At 30.0% G+C, this 22,438-nt stretch overlaps 2 protein-coding genes, 1 non-coding gene and 1 pseudogene across 3 annotated transcripts; 1 reads left to right on the top strand and 3 right to left on the bottom strand.

Annotated features, from left to right (window-relative positions):
- Positions 1-107: 107 nt before the first annotated feature.
- Positions 108-4,016, bottom strand: LOC110671256 (formate--tetrahydrofolate ligase-like; annotated as a pseudogene).
- A 944-nt stretch (positions 4,017-4,960) lies between these two features.
- TRNAA-AGC (transfer RNA alanine (anticodon AGC)) lies at positions 4,961-5,033 on the bottom strand. Its single transcript has one exon. It is a non-coding gene; the product is annotated as a tRNA-Ala (tRNA).
- A 568-nt stretch (positions 5,034-5,601) lies between these two features.
- LOC110671263 (dirigent protein 19) lies at positions 5,602-6,349 on the bottom strand. Its single transcript, XM_021833685.2, has one exon. It carries the CDS (start codon positions 6,318-6,320, stop codon positions 5,691-5,693), a length of 630 nt encoding a protein of 209 aa, XP_021689377.2. The 5' UTR covers positions 6,321-6,349; the 3' UTR covers positions 5,602-5,690.
- Positions 6,350-12,790: 6,441 nt separating this feature from the next.
- LOC110671261 (uncharacterized) lies at positions 12,791-13,959 on the top strand. The gene has a single exon (XM_021833683.2). The coding sequence runs from the start codon at positions 12,830-12,832 to the stop codon at positions 13,787-13,789; it is 960 nt and encodes a 319-aa protein (XP_021689375.2). The 5' UTR covers positions 12,791-12,829; the 3' UTR covers positions 13,790-13,959.
- The last annotated feature ends 8,479 nt before the right edge of the window (positions 13,960-22,438 follow it).

Raw genomic sequence — 22,438 nt, 5'->3', positions numbered from 1 at the left:
TATATAAATATATAAATTTTATTATATATGTTATGTATTCTGAATTTATAATGAATCATATTTAAATAAAAAATTTTTATATATGAAAATTAGTAAAAGAAAGAGAATAAATACACTAATTGATCATCACGTTCCTAATTTTATTTAACAAGGGCTTGTCCTAATTCAAGGCTCCAGTGTTAAAGTTACATTAAGAAACACATATCCATATACCAAGGGAAACTCACAGTGCGTTGTGTACTTCAAAAAAAAAAAAAGGCAAGCGTTGACAAACAAAATGGAGAAGCACACAGCTTGGGGAGCTTAGTTAGCTTCATGAGAGACCAATGACCTTACCAGTGGCAGTGTCAAGATCAATGTCATAGAAACGAGGCCTCGTTGGAAGCCCTGGCATTGTGCTCATTGTCCCAACTAAAGGATAAATGAAACCAGCACCAATGCTTGCCCTCCCATCCCTTATCGGTAAAATAAATCCAGTCGGTGCTCCCTTCTCCGCCGAACTGTGTGAAAATGAATACTGGGTTTTGGCCATGCAGATTGGTAGACCAGAGAACCCCTGCCTGCTGTACATCTCAATTTGCTTCTCCGCCTGGTCACATGAGAAGAGAGATCATGTCAAAGAAATTCGTCCATCTTTTTTACTCCCTTGAGCGCAAGGAAAATATAATTTTTATGGATTGAGTGCATAAAAATTTACTCCAAAAATAATATATATGGAACGTGGATTCAATTTGAATCACAAAACTAAGCATTATTTGGAAACTTTTTACTTATCAATTAAGCATTTACTCTTAAATTAATCGTCTTCAATCTCAATCACTCAAACCATTAGATGATGTAGCAATTACATATATTCCAAAAACAACATGTGGAAGCTTTTACCGGCTCTGAATACTCTACACCATTAGCACCATATAACCTCGCTATCACATCTATTTTCTCTTTGATACTAATATTCAAAGGATATAAAAACTTCAATGGCTGTGTCACATTCTCACAGGCTCTTTGAAATGCAATTCCAAGGTCCACCTGATGATCATGATAGAATTAGGTCACTAGTCAGTAAAAATCAAAACCATAACAAGAAATATCAACACATGTATATTAGAAATGCACATGCAGCTAATCACAGGATCTAATGACGCAGGTTCACAATATGCCAAAAAAGGCCAACGTCAGTGTGGCCATCCTAAATTACCATCCATTTATCCTAATATTTCTGTTTTAATTTCCTGGGCTGTTTCAGTTGTGGTAACATAGCTGGTTATCAACGTCTGTTTTGGTATAAAAATTGATTTATTCTTTCTGAATAACAATTGATATATAGCATGAAGTGATAACAATTGATAAATTGCATGAAGTGACTAACCGCTCCCTTCCCACCATGGGCATAGTGTGTACAGACAACAGCATCATATGCCCCAGCAGCCAGTGCTGCATTTCTAACTGCATTAAGTTCTGCTTCAGAATCAGTTGAGAACATGTTCACAGCAACAACTGCATTCACACCATAAGACTTCGTGTTTGAAATATGCCTAGCCAGATTCACACACCCTGCTTCAACCAAAGCCACATTCTCAGTTGTGTACGCGCAGTCAAGAGGCTTCCCAGCGACAACTTCTGGTCCACCACCGTGCATTTTTCAGGGCCCTAATTGTTGCAACAATAATTGCACACTGAGGCATTAAACCACTCGGCATTTTATATGCATGAACTTCTCAGTTCCAATATCAGCACCAAAGCCTGCTTCTGTGACCACAAACCCACCTCGTCCTACTGATTTTAATGCAATCTTATCAGCAACAATGGAAGAATTGCCATAAGCAATGTTTGGAACAGGACCAGCATGAACAAGAACAGGAGTTCCTTCAAGGGTCTGCATCAAAGTAGGATTGATGGAATCCTTCATTAGCACGGTCAAAGCACCTCCAACACCAAGATCATCAGCTGTTATAGGGTCACCAGCTTTGCTATTTCCAATTACCATTTTTCCAAGCCTCTCTCTCATATCAGCAAGGGATGTTGTTAGCACCAAAACTGCCATTATCTCATTAGCAACTGAAATATCAAATCCTGTTTCTCTCAACATCCCCTTTTCTTCAGGACCTTGGCCGATGGTAATTTTCCTCAAGAACCTGTCATTGACATCCATCACTCTCCTCCATGTAATTGAATCTGGATCAATATCAAGCCTAGCAAATTTCTTGACTTCTTGTGCTGTAAGGTCCTCTGGTTTGGTCTAGCTTCTTCAGACTCCTAAACATTACGTCACTAAAGCTTCTGTTTCCCTCTTTATTAGGTGGGTATAACCAGTTCAAAAGTGCCTTGTCTGATTGAGTAGACTCATGGAAAATCCTGGTGTCAATAGCAGCAGCTAGGAGATGGTTGACGAAGGCAGGTGACAACCTAACATAATAAAGAGAGAATTTTTAGACTTGCAACCAAAACTATTATATCTGTGGGTTGACGCATTGTAATGAAGACTGAAAAGTGGCTTTTATAAACAACAACAACAACAACTACTACTACTATTATATCTATGAGATTCATCATGAAGAAATCTATTGACTTGAAATGGCAAAATTTTGAGCTAATACCATTCAGAGCTGGCAGAAGACTCTGTCCTGGTTTGGTTACAGGCCTCACAACTGTGGAGTTAGCTCTTGCTAATTTACTTCACAAATTTGAATGGGAATTGCCTATTGGAATGAGGAATGAAGACTTGGACATAGAAGAGCAGCCAGGCTACACTTATAACTTCAAATAAAATCAATATATCTGAAGATAATGTGATATCTTTGTTCATGAAGAATCCAGGCAGTAGAATTTTAATTATTTACATCTGATCAGAAGCAGCATTTAAAATCTGTACTAAAGACCAATTAACCAACTCAACTCAATTCAACTCAACTAAACTAAGTTTTTATTCTAAGAATTTGGGATCGACGATATGAATTCTCTTTCTCCATTCTAAATGATTTTGGGTTAAATCTTCGCAAATGTGTAATGTTTCTAGGTCATATTGTACTACTCCCCTTCAAGTCAGTTTAGGTCTAACCCTTCTTTTCTTTCTATCCCCTAACCCTAACCTAATGTGCTCTACTTGTCTAACTGGAGCCTCCGTATGTCTACGCTTCACATGACTAAATCACCTCAATCTTACTTCTCTCAACTTATACTCAATTGTCACCACTCCTACATTTTCTCTAATACTCCCATTACGGACTTTATCTAGTCTAGTATGACCACTCATCCACCTTAACATTCTCGTCTCCGCAACTCTTATCTTACACATGACTCCTTCAGTGCCCACAACACATGACTCCTTCAGTGCACAACACTCACTGCCATATAACATGGCCGGTAGTACGACTATACGGTAAAATTTTATTTTCAACTTATTGTGAATCTTGCTATCACATAGCCTGTGTCACTTCTCCATTTCAACCATTCGGCTTTAATCCTACCACTACATCCAAATTAACTAACAGTTCGGCCTTTACTGAACTTTGCAATGCATGTATTCTGTCTTTGTCTTACTTAACTTAAAGGCAATGAGGTATGATATGACACCAAGCAAGATAAAAGGCAACGAAGGGAGAAGAAAACCAAATAAGTTACTTGCATAAAAAACTTCATCAAAGTTTTCAAGATCAGATGAAAATATAGAAGGAAAACAAATCAAGCTGGTACAAATTCATCTGATTCTTGACTATACCCATTTCAAGTATATGGATCCATACAAAATGACCGAAACTAATGCAACAACAGCTTCAAGAATTATTGACAATCTAAAAATAAAGATTAAATACACAGAACATGTACAATGAAATGCACCCCTACTGTAACAAGCAAAAACAACCTACCAGATCAAGAAATGCACCAAAAGCTTGACAAAGCCCAACCGTAGTAGTAGACTTGCCTTCCCCAAGTGTTGTAGGCGTAATCCCTCCTCCGACCACCACATAGTACCCATCAGTTGATCCCTCAAGCTCATCAAGAACAGACAATAATACCTAAACAATAGAATTTTAAAAAAAAAAATTAAAGTTGTTTAGAAATCTGAAAAGAATTTTTCAAGAAAATTTAGAACACCTCCACATTGAACTGAAATTCTTATTTTCTTTACAATCCCAAAAAGATAACAATATCAAATTATCAATTCTTCTCCTTTCCATCCCTCCCTCCCTCAGCAACGAAAGCGGAATTGAATCTAATGGCAATAATTAGCTCAGAGAGAGAGAGAGAGAGAGAGAGAGAGAGAGAGAGAGCCCACATCATTCAAAATAACAAATCAATAAACAAAGAAAGAACCATTAGATGATGAAAAGCAATCACCTCGGCCTTATATTTGCCATAAAGATCATAATGGTTGGGGCTAAGATTAAGGTCCTTGGCTATCTCAGACATATGAAAAGGCTCAACTGAGTTAGTAATGTCTACATCTGCTGGTACTGGTGACACCACCGGTAACTTCCTCACAGTTCTCGATGAACTCATTTTTTTTCTTATTAATGTTCAGGGTTTGAGTTTTCATTCAGTTCTGCAGAAATCTATGTCTGAAATTGACGAATCTTTGAATGTAAAGTTACACTGGATTGTCCGGGCACTTATTATCTGAGCAGAGGTGGTAACTGGGCCACTGAAAAGAAAAGTGATAACATTACATGTGACTTCCAAAGCTGTGAACGAATGATGAACATCAACTGTCCCATCTGTGGGCCCTAAAGAGAAGATGAGTCGGTTGTCGCTTATAGGTGAGCTGTGAGGGAACGGGCTGTGATTGTAGAATGGCATAGGTTTGTTGACGACGTTGATTGAAATCTACCTGAAAATTGACAATTTACCTTAAAGAGCAAATTAGGGCAAAAAAATATAATAAAACGTAAAATTCCAGAGGTGAAAAAATTTTAAAAAAAATAAATAAATGAAGGACGAAAATGAAATTCAAGTTTCACATTGGAGATGCGGGGTATCGATCCCCGTACCTCTCGCATGCTAAGCGAGCGCTCTACCATCTGAGCTACATCCCCTAGTTTTAGAGTAAATTTTTTCTTTTCATAAATAAAGTTTGATCAGACTCTCTCGTTTCAGCAATCAGTTTAATACTTTCTCCATTAAAGTAAAGCTTTTTCCTTCTGCACTACCAAACTAATGAAGGAGAGAAATAACATGAATCTGTTTTGTTATGCTGTATCTTACACCAATAACATGAAGGGCGCCAGTTTTATACATTTGCTCTTGCACTGCAGCATTGACTTGATCTTGAAATAGGTTATCTATATTGGAAAGCAGCTGGTAGATTTGATATATTTGCTCGGATCCATAAATCTCACCTTTTCTTTTTTTTTAATTAACAAAAAAAATCTTGCGATTTGAAGTTAAATAGCAATATAGAATGTCATCTTGCCAACCACAGAGTTATGAGACAATCAATATCACAATTTTTATAATTTTTTTTTTTTTGATATTTGTACTTTTAAATATATTATATAAAGCAATATAATAAATTTTATTTAGTTTACATATAAATCTCATACATATTATGTTTAGAGTTAACAACAGAACAGATCCAGTAAACATTTTCTTAAAAATTGAGGGTTGGGATCCAAATCTCCATCCATTAATTATGAATGAAATTATTACGTGAAAATAAAACAGAAAAAAATTAATTAAAATGCATCAACTAGCTAGTAATGCAACACATAAGCATTATACTCAACAACAGCATCTCCAGATGTTTGATTGTAACTATGAGTAGAAGCCTCAACATACCCTCTGGCAAACCGGAACAGCCCAGTGCCGCTGATCACCGGCATCTCTCTCACCTTCTCGAGAGCCTTGTTCCTTCCCAGTATAGTTATGGTGCTACCATTATATTTCCCTTCAAGGAACACAAAATTCATCACCATCAAGAGCCCAACCTCTTCCTGCGAAGCTGCTCCATAAAGACCTTGAGCTCTTCCCACAAGTTTGGAGCTCTGTTGTGGCTCCAGGGTCAATGGGTCGTCCATCATGCTTATGAAACCGAAACCAGAGACGGAGTTTTTAATGGTTGAATTCACGATGGGGACGACGGTGGGGTTAGGGCCGCTGTATATGTCATGCCAGTAGAAGCGAAAATGGGTAAGCTTTTCCTTCTTCAGCCGATATAGGTTCTGGGTTTTAGTTGTTCCAAAATCGCTATCTGCTCCGGCCACTATAGTTGTAGTAAAGGCAGAGAAGAGGGTGAAGATTGCGAGATGGGAAGCTATAATGGGAAGAAGAACAATTACTTTGGCCATGCTTGCCAGTTTGTGCCCTCCTGTTGCTATGTTCATATATAGAGGATGAGAAATCAAGATTTCGATCTGGCATTTCGGTCAACTACTTCTCTCTGCCCAATTATAAATTTTAGAAAAAATATTATTATTATTCATTTTGAAAACCCAAACCTTCATCGTTTTGAAAATTTTATATTAATCACATCATTCATAATTAAAAATTTTTTTAATACATATAAATATATAAAAAAGTTAACAGAAAAATTTAAAACTTACACTGCTTAATGGCGACAAAACTTAAAAAAAAAAAAAAACATATATTTAGATGTTTATTAAAACATAATTGACGATAATTTTTGACATTAAATAAATATTCAATGAAATGTTCTTAAATTAAAAGAAATTGTTAACTTAGTAAGACACGATTGAATATGAGTTTAGTGTGAACAATATTTAAAAAAAAGTAAAACTATAATAAAAATACATATTCATTTACTCAATTCAATTTAATTAAACTTTTATCTCAAAAATTTAAAGTTAGATATATAGATTCGTTTTTTTACTATAAATAATTTTAAATTAAATTTTTAATTTATAAATTAAAATATTTATTAAATTATAATATCATATTATATAAAGAAAGAGAGAGAGAGAATACAAGAATAAGAGAAAAGCCCCCTAGTGGTTGACTTGTTGTTTTCCTAAACTTTAACGTGAGGAGCACATTTCAAATAAAACATGATAAGCCATTAATTAATTTCTCTTGTGTGGTGGGTGGGTACCTCTCTAAGCTATCGACGTTATTATAAGACTAATTTGTTCTTAATCATTACTTTTAAGGCCATTATGAGTTTTTTCAAAATTAAATTTAATGCATATATAATCAATAAATTAACCACAGTTGATGCTAACCTGCTTATGAATTGCTGGTTTTATTTAACAATCATTTTCCTAATATTATTTTTAAAGCTACAAGAAATGTGCGATTATAAAATTCCACTGTTATTCTACTGGTTTTGGTGGCCTAATTTCATAATTGACGAACCAATTCTAATATATATGCAAAATCAATCTAAAATATTAAACTAATTCATCTAATCATCCTCGGCTGCTTCGTTTGAGAAATCAGTGGTCTCTGTTTGTTGGGTCTCTCTCAACTTTGAATTAAAAAAAAAAAATCATCTAATCATGCTTCAATTTTTTTATCTTTTGGTTCTAAAATATAAGGTTTAATCAAATTTATTGACAAGATTTCACACAATAGATCGGATGTAATTTTATTCTAAAAGTCAATTAAAAAAATTTACTCAAGTTTTATATATAATACAAATTTTTTATCCTACATCAATGTGAAACAATACACCATTTATATTCAATCATAAACATATGAAGCGTAAAGTCTATAAGCAAACACATATGCTAGTAAGCTAACTTTTGAGATGAAATTAAGTCCGATTCATCTTTTTTATATGATATTATAGTTTATCATACATCAATATCACACACACATATATATATTATGCATTTTTAAATTAAATATATAATTCTTAGTTACATCTCAACTGCTTTTAAGGCAGAGGTGAACCTTAATTGCTCATATTCTTAAGCTTTGAGGACAAAGCCTCTTGCCCAATTCCCCAGCCTGACATTTTTATAAACCACATTAAGCAAGTAATTCGACTTATAAAAATCCCAAGTCTATGAAAATATTTAAATATGATATTGATAATTGAGGATCGGTATTTAATTGTATTTGTAGTTTTCATTAATAAAACTTTCCTTTAGGCATTCAATTTTTTAATAAAAATTTAAAATTAAATCTCTTACTTGACTAAATATAAATTTTGCTTTTTTTTTTTTTGTTAAGTATATTTTCCACTCCATGCAGAAAGTTTGTTAATAAGGTCTTTATAAATATCAAGACCACAAAGCCCAAAATTTTATCAGCTAATGGGGTTGTTAAAGAGAAGGTGGTTTGGTTACCAAACCCTCTTTATAAATGAAAGTCCATTAATCTCTCTCTCTCTCTCTCTCTCTCTCTATATATAGAGTTGGACTTCGCCATAACTAATATATATTTTTTTGTAGTTGGACTGTCCCAATAATGCCTTCTTAGGAGCCCGAGCCCATTTTTGTTTTTGAGAAAACTATTAACTTAAAGTTTTTTTTTTTTTTTTTTTAACCATCAACTCAAAGTTGTGTGGTGTGAGTGTTTTGTTTTGGATACTGAAGACGTAAATAAGTCGACTCCAAGTAACTAAAGTTTTATTTATTTAAGTTACTTTTTTTCATAAATTAATTTTAAATTTAACTTTTAAATTTATTTAATAAAAAGTTAAATTTTAATACATTAATAATTATTTGGTTAAAATTTATAAGTCAATTTATTTATAGACTTACGAGTTCATATATATATATATATATATATATATATATATATATATATCTGTTTTAATTACTTTGATTTTAATTCACTTTATTTGTATTTTATATATTTCACATTGGATTATATTTTAATAATTTAATTAATGAGAGTTATTAGTTAAAAACAAAGTTACCATAGAAATTCCTGATAATTAAACAGCCCATTAAATATGCTTGTTTACAAGTTCGCTGGCTCATTTACAAGCTTATTATTAATGGATTGCACTAAGTTAAAAATTTAGATCATTTATGTTTTATTATATTTTATAATGTTATAAAAATATAATTTTATTAATAATTATTTTGTAAAACAATATATTAATAATTATTGTTTAAAATTATACATAATACAACTAAATTATATAATTAAAATATAAAAACCAATAAATTCATATTTATAAATTAATTTTAATTTTTTCATTATTTTAACAAAAAAAACAAATTTCTTCACATCATAAACAAAATTAAATACTAAACAATAGATATTTTTAAGTTATATTTAAATTATAAGAACATATATATTAAAAAAAAAAAAGGATAATGTAGCTAGAGTGATATATATATATATATATATATATTCAAAAAGAATTTTGCAGAATCGTCTCTTGTTTCATTGATTGCTTTACAATAGCATCTTTTCTGTGTAATTTTATTTTCTTCCTTATGCAAGAATTTTCCCATTTTAAATTTCTCATAAATAAAATCTTTATTTATAGACAAAAATAACAAGCTTATAAAGCAAACCATTAATCACTTCGTCAACAAGTCTTGCCATCAATTTAATCATCATTGTGATGATCCAACGTTTGAGTTTGGAGGTTTCCAGAGATCACAACCAATCAGCAGCTTAATTACACTGTTTCACTGAGCTTCCAAATCAATCTATATAATATACGAAAGATAATATATGTTAAAAAAACACATCGTTTGTATCGACGAGTATAATTTTAGAGTTATTTATAAGATTGTGGAATATTGAATTTAAATTTCAGTTAGAATTAATCATTAAAAAAAAATCAATAATTTTCTTTTTATATTCTTGCAATCGATTGCTTAATTATTTTGAAAAACTTGAAAGATAAGTCATCAATGGAGGGGTTAGGAATTGCGAGAAAGACATTATAATATGGGCCAGCTTTCTTGCATCGTATTAATTTTATAATTGACACATATATAAAATACAATTGGAGTTTAATTAAGGTCTTCGGAAACATATCTTTATGCAACAAGTGTAGGAAAAAACATTAAAAAAGAAGCTAGGCCAATTAAATTACTATGCGAGGAACACATTTGCTTCTTTTGATAAAATCAATACCAATTATTTAGGATAAATTTTAACGATTATCCTTGAATTTATATGGTTATAACAGTGTAGTCTTTCGACTTTAAATGTAACATAAAATTACTTTAACTTTCAAATTTATACAATAAAATCTCTCTGACTTCCAATTACTGATTTTTCAGTTAAATACTGACGTGAACAAATCCAGCGTGACGCTTAGTTAGTATTTTTCTTTTATTTCTTATACAAAGTGTGAAATTATTCTGTCTACACATGAAAAATTATTTTCTCTACAGAAAGTAGAAAAATTTAATTTATACATGACTTGAGAGAAAAAAGAGAAATAATGGCTAAGTGTTACGCTGGAATTGTCTAAGTCAACGTTTAACTGAAAAATGGGTGATTGGAGGTTAAAAGGTTTTACTGTGTAAAATTTAAAAATTGAGGGAATTTTATGTTACATTTTTAAATTGAAGGACTGTAATGTTACAACTATATAAGTTTAAAAACGGTTGTTAAAATTTACCCTAACTATGTACTTATTTGATATTAAAATAAGTTGAGAGGCGAATACCTTTTTTTTTAATATTATTTTAAATACTCTTAAAAAATAATTTTATTAATTTAAAATTTTTATAATTAAAATACATCAAAATTAATTTTAAATTTTTTTAATACTTTAAAAAACATAGTTATTCTAATAATAATGTCAAATAGTCCTTATACTTTATTGATTTTAATTAGTACCGTTTTATATATATATAATTGGACTTATTTTAGAGATTAAATGATTATTTTATAATTGATAAAAGGGCAAAAAAATATTGAACGTGAGAATTTTTTATTTAAATAATCCATACATTTAATTTTGTTATATAAACTTTTTAAAATGCTAAAATTATTTTCTTCGATCAAATTTCGGTGAAGTCGTCGGTGGAATCATCCATTCGAAGGGGACAAATGAACTTGACAGCAAATATGGGATGATTAAAAAGATAATAATAATAATAATAAAGAAATGACATTTTCTCTCTTCCCCTCCTCCTTCTCTGTCTCCACCAAAGCCCTTTTCAAGGACGCACGAAGGATTAATTATGAAAAGAGGCGAAAATTTACATAGTTATATAATTATTATAATTAATATAAATTACATTTTTATCAAGCAATAGTTGACATTATTTTTTTTATAAATTATATATTTATTAATTTTAAATAATTAATTAATAAAAAATGTTCATGCTCAATGAACTTATTCCATGTATTTAACTTATAACTTAAAATTTTAAGTGAACAAATCTGGTACAATGAGACCAAAATGAAATAATTCTTTGATAAGATAAAAAATAAATATTTAAAAGAAATTAAATGAAATCTAGATTAAAATATAATGATTAAAATAAAAATAAAAAAAAATTGTAATTATATTTAATATTATAATTAAATAATTAAAAATATTTTCTCAAAATATAATTTTAATAAAAAATATTTTTCGCATACAAATTATTTTTCAAGAAACAAATAAAACCTTAACTAAAATCGAAATTTTGAAATTTCTTAATTTCCAACTATGTGTAGATAATTTCCTAATTCCTAAATCTTTGAGTAATTTCTTGATTTGCTATTATTTAGAGCTTGTGATTTTGAGAATTTGTTTGTCCTTCATTCAACTTAGTATTTAGACTGTGAATTATATATATGATTTGTGATTCTAGTAAGGATAAGGTTTGTAGTTTTGTTTATCTGTGATTTTTTTTAGAGGGGATAGAAAGATAAGGTGGAAAAGTTTTTAAGGTGAATTGTAAAAAAAATTAAAAATTACAATAAAATGTTCAGTATTTTTTTTTACGTAATAAAAATAATTATTTATAAAATAAGAGATTAAAAATTTTAATTTTAATAATATTTAAAAAAAATGTTCAATATATTAGAAAAAGAAGCAACATGGACTTAATAATTGTGGTTACAGAGAAATAATGAATTTAAGGCTTGAGTTTTGCACGCATACTCTTAACAATGAAAAAACAATTGGCACTTGAATGATTGTACTGTCATTTAAATTTTTTAATTGACAAAAAAATAAAAAGAAAATCATTCAATTGATAGAAAAAAAAAAAAAATCTGTTAATGATCATGGCCTTTAGGTCTCCAAACTCTCTCCTCACCCACCTTTGCTATGGCAGCAAGCATGAGCTACCCATTACTTAATTACAATGCTAGGTTTATACTATTTATTAGTTTATGGTGCAAATCCCTTTTGATTGTGCTTTCATCCATATAAAAACAAACATCTAAATGACAATTGATGAAATGCTTAGAGATGTAATTGAATTATTAGTTTAGATTCAATTAGAACAATAAATTTTAATTTAATTTAAGTTCAACCAAATAAAAAAAACATATATATTCTTAATTAATACTCAATTTGGCATTTTTCCATTCAACCTTTTTATTATCTTTGTTAAAAAAAAATCTCTTTGTACGGCTAACTTCCTCGTGAAGAATGAAAGTATTTTATTATTTTAATATTTTTATGATTAAAAGTTATCAATTTAATTTTTATTATTTTTTTTATAAATGACTTCGACTGAAATTCGAACTCGAAATTTCATAGTTTTAGATACGAGTGTTATTAAGCTAAAACTATTGATAATTTTAAATATTTTTTAATATTGCTCTCATATCGCAATCGCAAACAAAATATTGGAATTATAAAGTTTTTATTTTAAAAAGATAAAGTAAGGAGTCCACCAGTGAATGAACATTCGTGTTTATTTCAGGAATTTGTACACTCTTTCAATGTGTTAAAACGAATCCTCTATAAAAGCCCCATTAAGACCTCTAGGAATTTGAACATACAAAGATGGGCAGTCTAATAGGACATGTATTGCCAGGAATTGCTTTCCTTGCACTAGGTTTATGGCATCTCTTTAATCACATCAAACTCTATTCTCTACATCCAAACTCCTACACATCTTCTCCTTGGTTCCCCACCTCAAAACTAAGGTACTTGGAGCTTTTCTTGATCATGGCAGGAAGCTCTATCTCCATTTCCATGGAGCTTTTCATTGGTCCTCGCAGACATCAACCCGTTGATCCTGATGGAACCATACCCTCAAATCATCTCAAAAACTTTGAGCACTCTTCAATTTCAATGCTTTTCTTGGTTTATGCATCTTTTGCAATAATTCTTGACAGATTTAAGCCTAAAGCTCAACTAGGTCTAACACAACTTCTTGGAGCAGTAGCCTTTGGGCAGCAACTTTTTCTCTTCCATCTGCACTCAACAGATCACAAGGGTCTTGAAGGGCAATACCGTTTGCTTCTCCAGTTTATTATAGTTGTTTCTGTAACTACTACGCTTATGGGAATCGGCCTTCCTAGGAGTTTCTTAGTTAGCTTTGTGAGATCTGTTAGTATTTTTTTTCAAGGAGTTTGGTTCATAGTGATGGGCTATATGCTGTGGACACCTGAATTTTTACCTAAAGGTTGTGCACTTTACAACGATGATGATCACCTTGTGATTAGATGTGACAGCCAAGAAGCATTACATCGAGGGAAATCATTAGTAAACATTCAATTCAGCTGGTTCCTAATTGGGATTGCGATTTTTGCAATTTCCTTTTATCTGAGTCTGTTTGAAAGACTTGGCAAAAGGGTGCAGTACTATTCTTCTCTACCAAAGCAATTTGAAGAGATGGAAGAAGAATGTATTGATGTTGAATCCCAAAAGGAAAAGAAATCTGGTGAGTCCAAGGGTGCTTTCATTCATATGGAATCAACAGGATTTGCAGCATTCATTATGGAAAGGCAGAAGATGTGACATAATTGAAGTTCATGTAGTTTCCTGTGTCTATAAATTCGTTTGCTTGGTGGTATGCTGCTTTGTGCATATGAAGGAAAAAAAAAAAAAAGAAAAAAACACTCGTGTATTTGCATTTGTATTTGTATGTTAGTGCATAAAATTGCACACTTGTTTACATGCATGTGAAATTTATCCTTGTGAAATTTATGATTAACCGGTCAATTTGTAAAAATATATATGAATCATTAAAAAAAGGGAACAAAATGAGAGAATCCAGGGTGAAGTAATGAATTGAATGTGGAGATTATAAGGAAGAAAAGGGGGAAAAGTGGAGTAGCCAAATTGGATATGAAAATCAAAAACAAAGAGACGGAGGAATTAAATTGCAAAAACTCCAAATTAATAACATCATGTCTTGCGATTTTTTATTTTATTTAAAGGAAAAGGTCAAGTCGACGGTTTCTTTGGGATTTGTTGGGATGAATAAACAAATTAATTCGTGAAAAGACAATATATTAAAGGGAGAAAAAGGTAAAATTATATAATAAATTAAAAATATTTTTTTTATTTATAATTCTAATTTATCAGTAATTATTTTTTTAAAAATATATGATGTGTAATCCTTCCCCTCTAATTGACACTCGGCAATCTGTGTTTACACACTGAGAAGCAACTTTTTTTTCTAAGATAGAATGCATTGAAAACCTAAGGAGGCATAGAAGAAGCTACAAATAGAACTTGTCCCCATGGATTACACAAAAAAGAAAAGTTTTTCGGGGCTTTGGAGGCCAAAGAGTGGGCCGCCCTATTAGAGCATCTTCTAACAAAGGAGAACTGGACATAATTGAAATTGGAGGACAAAATCAAAATATCATTAACAATTGATTGAATATCTAAAGGGGTTGGATTCCCATGAAGAGCTAAGATAAGCGTCTGAGAGTCTCCTTCTACTATAATATCCAACAGGCCTTTAGATTTTGCAATGACACAAGCTTCCCGACAAGCTAAGGCTTCTAGAATAAGCGGATCAGAAATGTAGGAGAATTGCTTACAAGACCAACCAAGATGCCGTTCCAAATGGTCCCTAGCTAGCGCTGCCACAGCTCTTGAACCTTAGGAAGAATTAGTAGTTGCGTCAAAATTCAATTTAACTTGTCTAATAGGAGGGGCTGTCCAAGGAACGGCAAGAGAAGGAGTTGCCAAAGAGTTAGCATTTGGAGTGGGGATGGATGAAGAAAAATCCTTAAAATGCGTAAGAGCCAAACCAATAATCTCTTGAAATTGATTGTTGAAGATCATTTGGTTTCGACTTTTCCATAACTGCCATATAAGGAAAACCAGCAAGGCAATAAGGTCGGTGTCTCCCATCTGGTTTTGTAAATAAGATACTAATTCAGACCAGTAATTCATCACTGAACCTTCTCTCAGTAAAGTTGACCGTAGCATAAGGGAGGAATTGAACCAAAACTCTTGAGCTCAAGGGTAGGTGAAAAAAAGGTGTTGGTGTGTCTCCACTTGCCCACAGTATACACACTCCTTAGTTCGACGAGGCAGGCTAGTATTGTAACACCCTTATAATAAGTAGTTCGTACATTCTACTATTCTAATAACTAAGGTCTGTTCGGACAACTAGAATGTCTAGAACTATACTTAGATCATATAGAAAAACCATAAATAAAATTGATAAAGATCAAATGTAATGGGAAAAAAATAAGTGAAATAAAGCCTAAATCGATTAAATTAGTCGAGGTCCCGGCGATGGGTGACCGATGCGGGAAGTGACTGCGAGTTCAGTTGTTACCCTAAATTTCGTGTGGGATCCCATGATATTCTAGGCCAAGGGATAATTGTGAAACTATTGGGAATGTGAAAACCATAAAAAGGAAAAGAGAACAAACTCAAATAAGTGAATTAGAACTCAATGAGTTATCAAGCATTATTAAAAAGATGGATTAAATGATTCTCTTGGTTCAGAATTATTAAAATATTTCTCATGTGGTTAAAATTATGATTTATATTGAACTCAAAGTTTTAAGTTGTGTACCACTGAGTTCACCACTCAGCGATAACTTGTTTATTTTGTCGCATGTAAGGAAATAGATAAAGCAGCATAGTGAGCTACTTGTGGCAGATATTATAGGCCAAGGGATAATTGTGAAACTATTGAGAATGTGAAAACTATAAAAAGGAAAAAAGAATAAACTCAAATAAGTGAATCATAACTCAAGGAGTTATCAAGCATTATTAAAAAGATGGATTAAATGATTCTCTTGGTTCAGAATTATTATAATATTTTTCATGTGGTTGAAATTATGATATATATTGAACTCAAAGTTTTAAGTTATGCACCACTGAGTTCACTACTCAGTAATAGCTTGTTTATTTTGTCGCATGTAAGGAGATAGATAAAGCAGCAAAGTAAGCTGCTTGTGGCAGTAGTGAGAGCAATATTTTGGACTATCCTCGCGTATATTTGTTATACCATTTGTAATTTATTATTGATGTAAAGTTGCCCTTATGTATCAAAAGAGAGAAGAGCTGTTGTATAAATAACATTGTAATAAAATTTTGATATCTTTTGATTATAAAATTTGTATATGAATATTTAATTGATTTATATGTATATATGAATTGAGCACATCTTATGAGAAATTGTGAAATGAAATGAAATGAAATGTTTGAGTTGGACTGAATTCAATTGCGTACAAGATATTTATAAATTATTTTTAACAGGTTTAGAAGAACTGTTTTCATGTATTTTTAGCCGTAACCACACAAAATTTTCGTAGAATTTTAAAATGCCAAATTAATTCCAAATAAAATTTTATGACATCAATTTGAACCAATTACATTTTAATATTGCTTTTCTCACCACGCCATCTCACCACGCCAAACTTAAGTAGAAAATTGATATGTAAAACTCCTTGTAGTATATTTAATAAATTACCGAACTTCACCTACCGATAATTTAATAAATTATCGGTAGGTGAAGTTCGGTAATTTATTAAATATACTACGAGATCATATTATGTCTTACTGAGGGATAAGGTGTGACAAATACGGAGTATGTCATTGGTTGGCAATCTTTGTTTAAGTAACTCCACAAAGAGATAGCAAGCTTGGGGGGAGTTTAATCTTCCAAATTCCTTTTCCAAAAGGACTGTAAGTTTGATTAAGCTGATGGACCCGGGCCAGCATGGGAAGAAATTAAAACATGATTATCTTTGATTAACATCTTAGCTACATGATGCCCTGATTTAACTTCATAAGAACTCTGTCTCGAGAAGTGCCAAATTAAAGAGTCCAAATGACGAGAGAGGTTCAGGGGTATGGCCAAAATGGGGCGGACGTCCTTATCACAGACACTGAGAAGCAACTTGCCTAATATATAATTGCTTTATGCGCAAACTATCACGGCACCCTCCAGAGAGCCAAAGAGTTCCTCAAGAAAGGCTAATTCAGTTCCAAATTGGCCAGCCTCCACCTGACATTGAAATTTGGATAGGCCGAATTAACAACTCTAATTCAACTTCAAATGGCTTGCCTTGCACAAATATATATACTCGAGCCTTTGGATAATAAGAGCTACGAGTCCCTAAGATAGCCCATCATTTTTTTTCAACTATACAAATGCTATATCAATGGTTTTTTTTTTCTTTTTTTTTTATAAATATCATAAATTAATAGATGATTATAATTTATTAGTGTATTTCCTTGCGCAAATTAAATGATATATAGCTCACTCTAAATCCAGAAAAGACAGATCGAACTAAATAATTATTCGACTCAAGCACATTAAACTAAACCCTAGCTCAATCGATCTTTATCAAGAAAGATCGAGCTCGGCGTGCCATAAGGAGATCATCCTATAGACTGCTCACAAGCTCAATCAGGCTCATGCTCAACATGAAATGGCTAAAAGGCGATTTGGTTAAAAATGAAAAATGTGATTCTCGTTATGAATCATAGAGTTAAATTTATAAGGAATGTGAGACGCTTAGGATTTGTCACCAAGATTCCTAAAATAACGTCAATGGCTACAAAGACACTATAACAAGGAAAAATTGACATTTGAGATACGTCTTATAATCACAATCTTCATTCTATTACTTGAATTCTATATCTTCCTTAGTCTCTGATTTGAGTATAGAATGACTGCCATTAAGCAGCTGACCTCATTATTTTCTTGTGTGCAGTTCATAGATTACCAAATAATGAGACTCGAAAATTCACTGTGGCATCACAAATAAGTCCAGTAGTTAATGACAATAGAAAGCTATGGAGGGTGAAATAAGTTGAATGAGCGTACGTGTGATGGGGTGATGGAGGTAAGCAGCCATTACTGGATGGGAGAGCATCTAACCATGAGAATCACTAACGTAAAATCAGATTGCATTATGGATTTAAATTTAAATTAATAAAGTTAAATATGTTATTTTAAATTTTCAATTTTTGGGTCTCATTTTAATTAATCAATAATGGGCTGATTACTGCCCGTACCAAGCCCAACTCATAAAATTATAAATATTTTATAACCCTTTTTTTATTTAATATTATATATTTATTTTTTTTATTTTTAATAAATATGTTTATAAAAAAATCATTCAGCTAATTTAATCAAAATAATAAGGAATAATTTACTTTAATACATTAAAAACTACTAAAGTATTATTAGAAAAATAAAATTGCAAATTTTAAAATAAAAAGAATTAAAATGTATATGGTTTTGTGTGGTTAATCGTCCAGCATCGGGCTTTTCAGAATGTCGTTAAATGGCAACGCTCCGCTTTCTCTCTCGGGTCCACTTGACCATATTGATTATTTTATTAGTTATTAATTTATCTAGTAATTATTAATTATTCTATTAAATATTAATAATTAATTATTTATACAATAATATTATATATAAATATTTAATAAAAATAATTATTATATTAATTATTAAATATAAAAATAATAATATTATCTTGTTGACTTTAATTAAAATATTCTCTTAATTTCTAAAAATTTAAAAAATAATTTTTTATAAATCATTTTTTAATTATTAAATACTATTATAAGTATTATATTGTCAAACAGTATGAAAAAAATAAATAATTTTTTAACTTAATTTATTATATTGTGGAATACGATTTTGGTTAGATAACCTCCTTTTGGACTAACAATAGCCGCTAATATGGTTATAATTTGGTCAATTATTTTTAATTAATTCTCGGACCTTTTGATTAATGGATAAAAGTGTTATTGAGTGATATTCAGTTGACTCCACAGGTAATTTTGATTTTTTTTATTGTAAATTTTAAATAATGGTGAGCAAATGTATTAATTTTGAATTATGTTGTTTAATTAATTTTTAATTTTTTTGGATTATTTTAAATTTTAAATGAATTATAATAAATTATAAATTATATGTATTTTATAATTAAAATATTAAAAAATAAATTAAAATTATATTGAAAATTCAGTACCATCCTAATTTTTAATTAAATCTAAAACGAAACTGAAAAGAAAAACACTAATTCATTTGTGGCTATAACAAAGCCAAATGTCAAGGCAATTCGAAATCCAAAGAACTTTCTCTCTGTTGGTCCGAGAGGAATGTGACAAATTTACCTCATGATTACCATGTTCGTCACCTTTATGAAATTTCAAATTGATTAATTTGACCCGTCAAATGCGTTGAATTTTCAACCTAAAGTCAAACAATAAGGGATTATTATTTGTCATTTTAAAGATTAATGCCAAGATCTCAATTAAGTCAGGTGTATTAAAGATAAAAAAATAAAAATATTAGTAAAAAATAAAGATATTAAAAAAAATGAATAAATTATTTTGATGATCTCTTTAATAATAGTCAAAGTAGTAATAGTGTGAATGTAGATTATAGAGCAATAGAAAATAATGTGAATTATACTATAATGATTAGATTTTGAGAAATAAATGAAGCACTTAAGAGAATGAAAGTGGGTAAAGTTTGTGGATCCGATGAAATACCAATTAAAGTGTGAAAGTGTTTGGGAGATATGAGAGTGGCATGATTAACTAAATTATTTAATATGATTCTAAATTAAAAAAAAATGCTTGATGAATGGAGGATGAGTATTTTAGTAATTATTTTTAAAAATAAGAGATACATACAAAATTGTTCAAGCTATAGAGAAATTGAACTCATGAGCCATACTATGAAGTTGTGGGAGACAGTTGTGGAATATCAACTACGTCATGACACTTCTATCTCTCCCAATCAATTTGCCTTCATGCCTTGTCATTCAACTATGAAAGCGATCTTTTTCATTAAAAACTTGATTGAGAAATATAGAGATGTGAAGAAATATCTATACATATTTTTATCAATTTGAAAAAGGCTTATGATAGCGTTCTAAGAGATGTCTTTATGGAGAGTGTTAGAACAAAAAAATATATCTATTAGGTAGTGTTGAAAGATGTGTATGAATGAGCTACTACTAGTGTGCGCACAGTGAGAGGGAACACAAGAGATTTTCGTATATCAGTTAGATTACACTAAGGTTTAGCTATAGGCCCTTGTCTTTTTACATTAGTTCTAGATGAATTGACAAAACATATACAAGAGAATATCCATTGGTGCATGATGTTTGCGGCTGATATAGTTCTGATATATGAGATATGAGAAGGAATCAATGGAAATCTAGAGCTTTTGAGAAGTACTCTAGAGTCAAAGGGCTTTAAGTTAAGTAGAATGAAGACAAAATACATAATTCAGTTAAGGCCGAACTGGTGATAGGGAATGAGTTAGTTTGGATGGAGTGGTATTGCCCCAAAGTAATTACTTTAAATATCTCGGCTCAATCCTCCAAGTAGATGGAGGATGTGAGAAGGATGTTAGTCGTAGGATTAAAGCCGGATAGTTGAAGTAGAGACGTGCCACGAAAGTTTTATGTGATCGTAAGATTCCCAATAAATTGAAAGGAAAATTTTACCGTACAGCTATACGACTGGCCATGTTATATGGTAGTGAGTGTTGGGCAATGAAGTGTGTATCTAAAATAAGAGTTATGGAGATGAGAATGCTAAGGTGGATGAGTGGTCATACTATACTAGATAAAGTCCGTAATGAGAGTATTAGAGAAAATGTAGGAGTGATGCCAATTGAGGATAAGTTGAGAGAAGGGAGATTGAGATGGTTTAGTCATGTGAAACGTAGACATACGGAGGCTCCAATTGAATAAGTAACAAGTCAAGCACATTGGGTTAGAGAATAGAAAGAAAATAAGGGATAGACCTAAACTAACTTGGAGGAGAGTAGTACAACATGACCTAGAAGCATTACACATTTTTGAGGATTTAACAAAAAATCGTTTAGAGTGGAGAAAGAGAGTCCTTATAGCCGACCCCAATAAATTTTTAGGATAAAAGTTTAGTTGAGTTGAGTAGAATCTAATTGATAATTAATATACTTTCAATTTTAATTTTATATAAAAAAAATTATAATAAAATTACATATTTAAAAAGTCATTCAAAAAAAGTTGCATATTAAAATTTGAATTTTGAAATTATATTATGTAATTTTTTATTTAGTAATTAATGATCTAATATAAGAGTAAATCTTTAATTCTTTATTTTTTTTTTATCAAATTCTAACAATGGGCTTATTGTTATTTTAAAAAAATTAATATGTTACATAATATAAAAAAAATCATTAAAATTAATTAATTAAGAACTATAAATATAAACAATTAAAAAAATTATATGTTCATCAGATTTAATAAAAGTTAACACTTAAGCGTTTGCCATTTGAAATTTATAAATTGTGTTAATCTAATTTTAGTGTGTAAATTATAATCTTAAACTCCGTTTGTTTTATATTTAGAAAATATTTTTTTATATCTTTTTAAAATTTAAAGCATTCAAAAAAATTAAGTAACGAAAAATATTTTTCTAATCAAATAGAACATAAAGTTATTTTTAAGAAAAGTAATTTTTTTAAAGAGAAATTTATTTTTTATTTTTTAAATTTTAATAATTTTATTAAAATATAAAAATATTTATACATATATCAAATAAATATACACCATTAATTTGATATTAAAATTAAATAACAAAAAATATTTTAACAAGAAATTATTTAAAGAAATAAAAAATATTTTTCATATATAAATTATTTTTTTATAAACAAACAGAAAAATCTGTAAATTATATTATTTACAAATAAATGTTAATTATATTAAATTTTAGGGAAGTTAAACATATTTTTTTATCTGAAAATATAGTTTTAGAAAATATTTTTTATATTTTTTAATATTTAAGACATTCAAAAAAATTAATCAATGAAAAATATTTTTCTAATCAAATAAAAAATAAAATTATTTTTAAGAAAAATAATTTTTTTTTAAAGAGAAAGTTATTTTTTATTTTTTAAAATTTTAATAATTTTATTAAAATATAAAAATATTTATACATATATCAAATAAATATATAATATTATTTGATATTAAAATTAAATAACAAGAAAATATTTTAAAGAAATAAAAAATATTTTTCATATATAAATTATTTTTTAGAAAATAAACAGAATATTAATGTGTAAATTATATTATTTATAAAAAAGTGTTAATTATATTAAATTTTAGAGAAGTTAAACATATTTTTTTTTCTGAAGTGAATAGCTATATAAATCTAAAAAATTAA

This window comes from Hevea brasiliensis, chromosome 15 (assembly GCF_030052815.1).
Source record: "Hevea brasiliensis isolate MT/VB/25A 57/8 chromosome 15, ASM3005281v1, whole genome shotgun sequence".
NCBI lineage: Eukaryota > Viridiplantae > Streptophyta > Magnoliopsida > Malpighiales > Euphorbiaceae > Hevea > Hevea brasiliensis.
This window is presented reverse-complemented; position numbering and strand designations above follow the sequence as displayed.

Excerpts from the sequence above, each read along its gene's own strand:
- LOC110671263 (XM_021833685.2), bottom strand. The coding sequence starts at position 6,320 with ATGAACATAGCAACAGGAGGGCACAAACTGGCAAGCATGGCCAAAGTA.
- LOC110671261 (XM_021833683.2), top strand. The coding sequence starts at position 12,830 with ATGGGCAGTCTAATAGGACATGTATTGCCAGGAATTGCTTTCCTTGCA.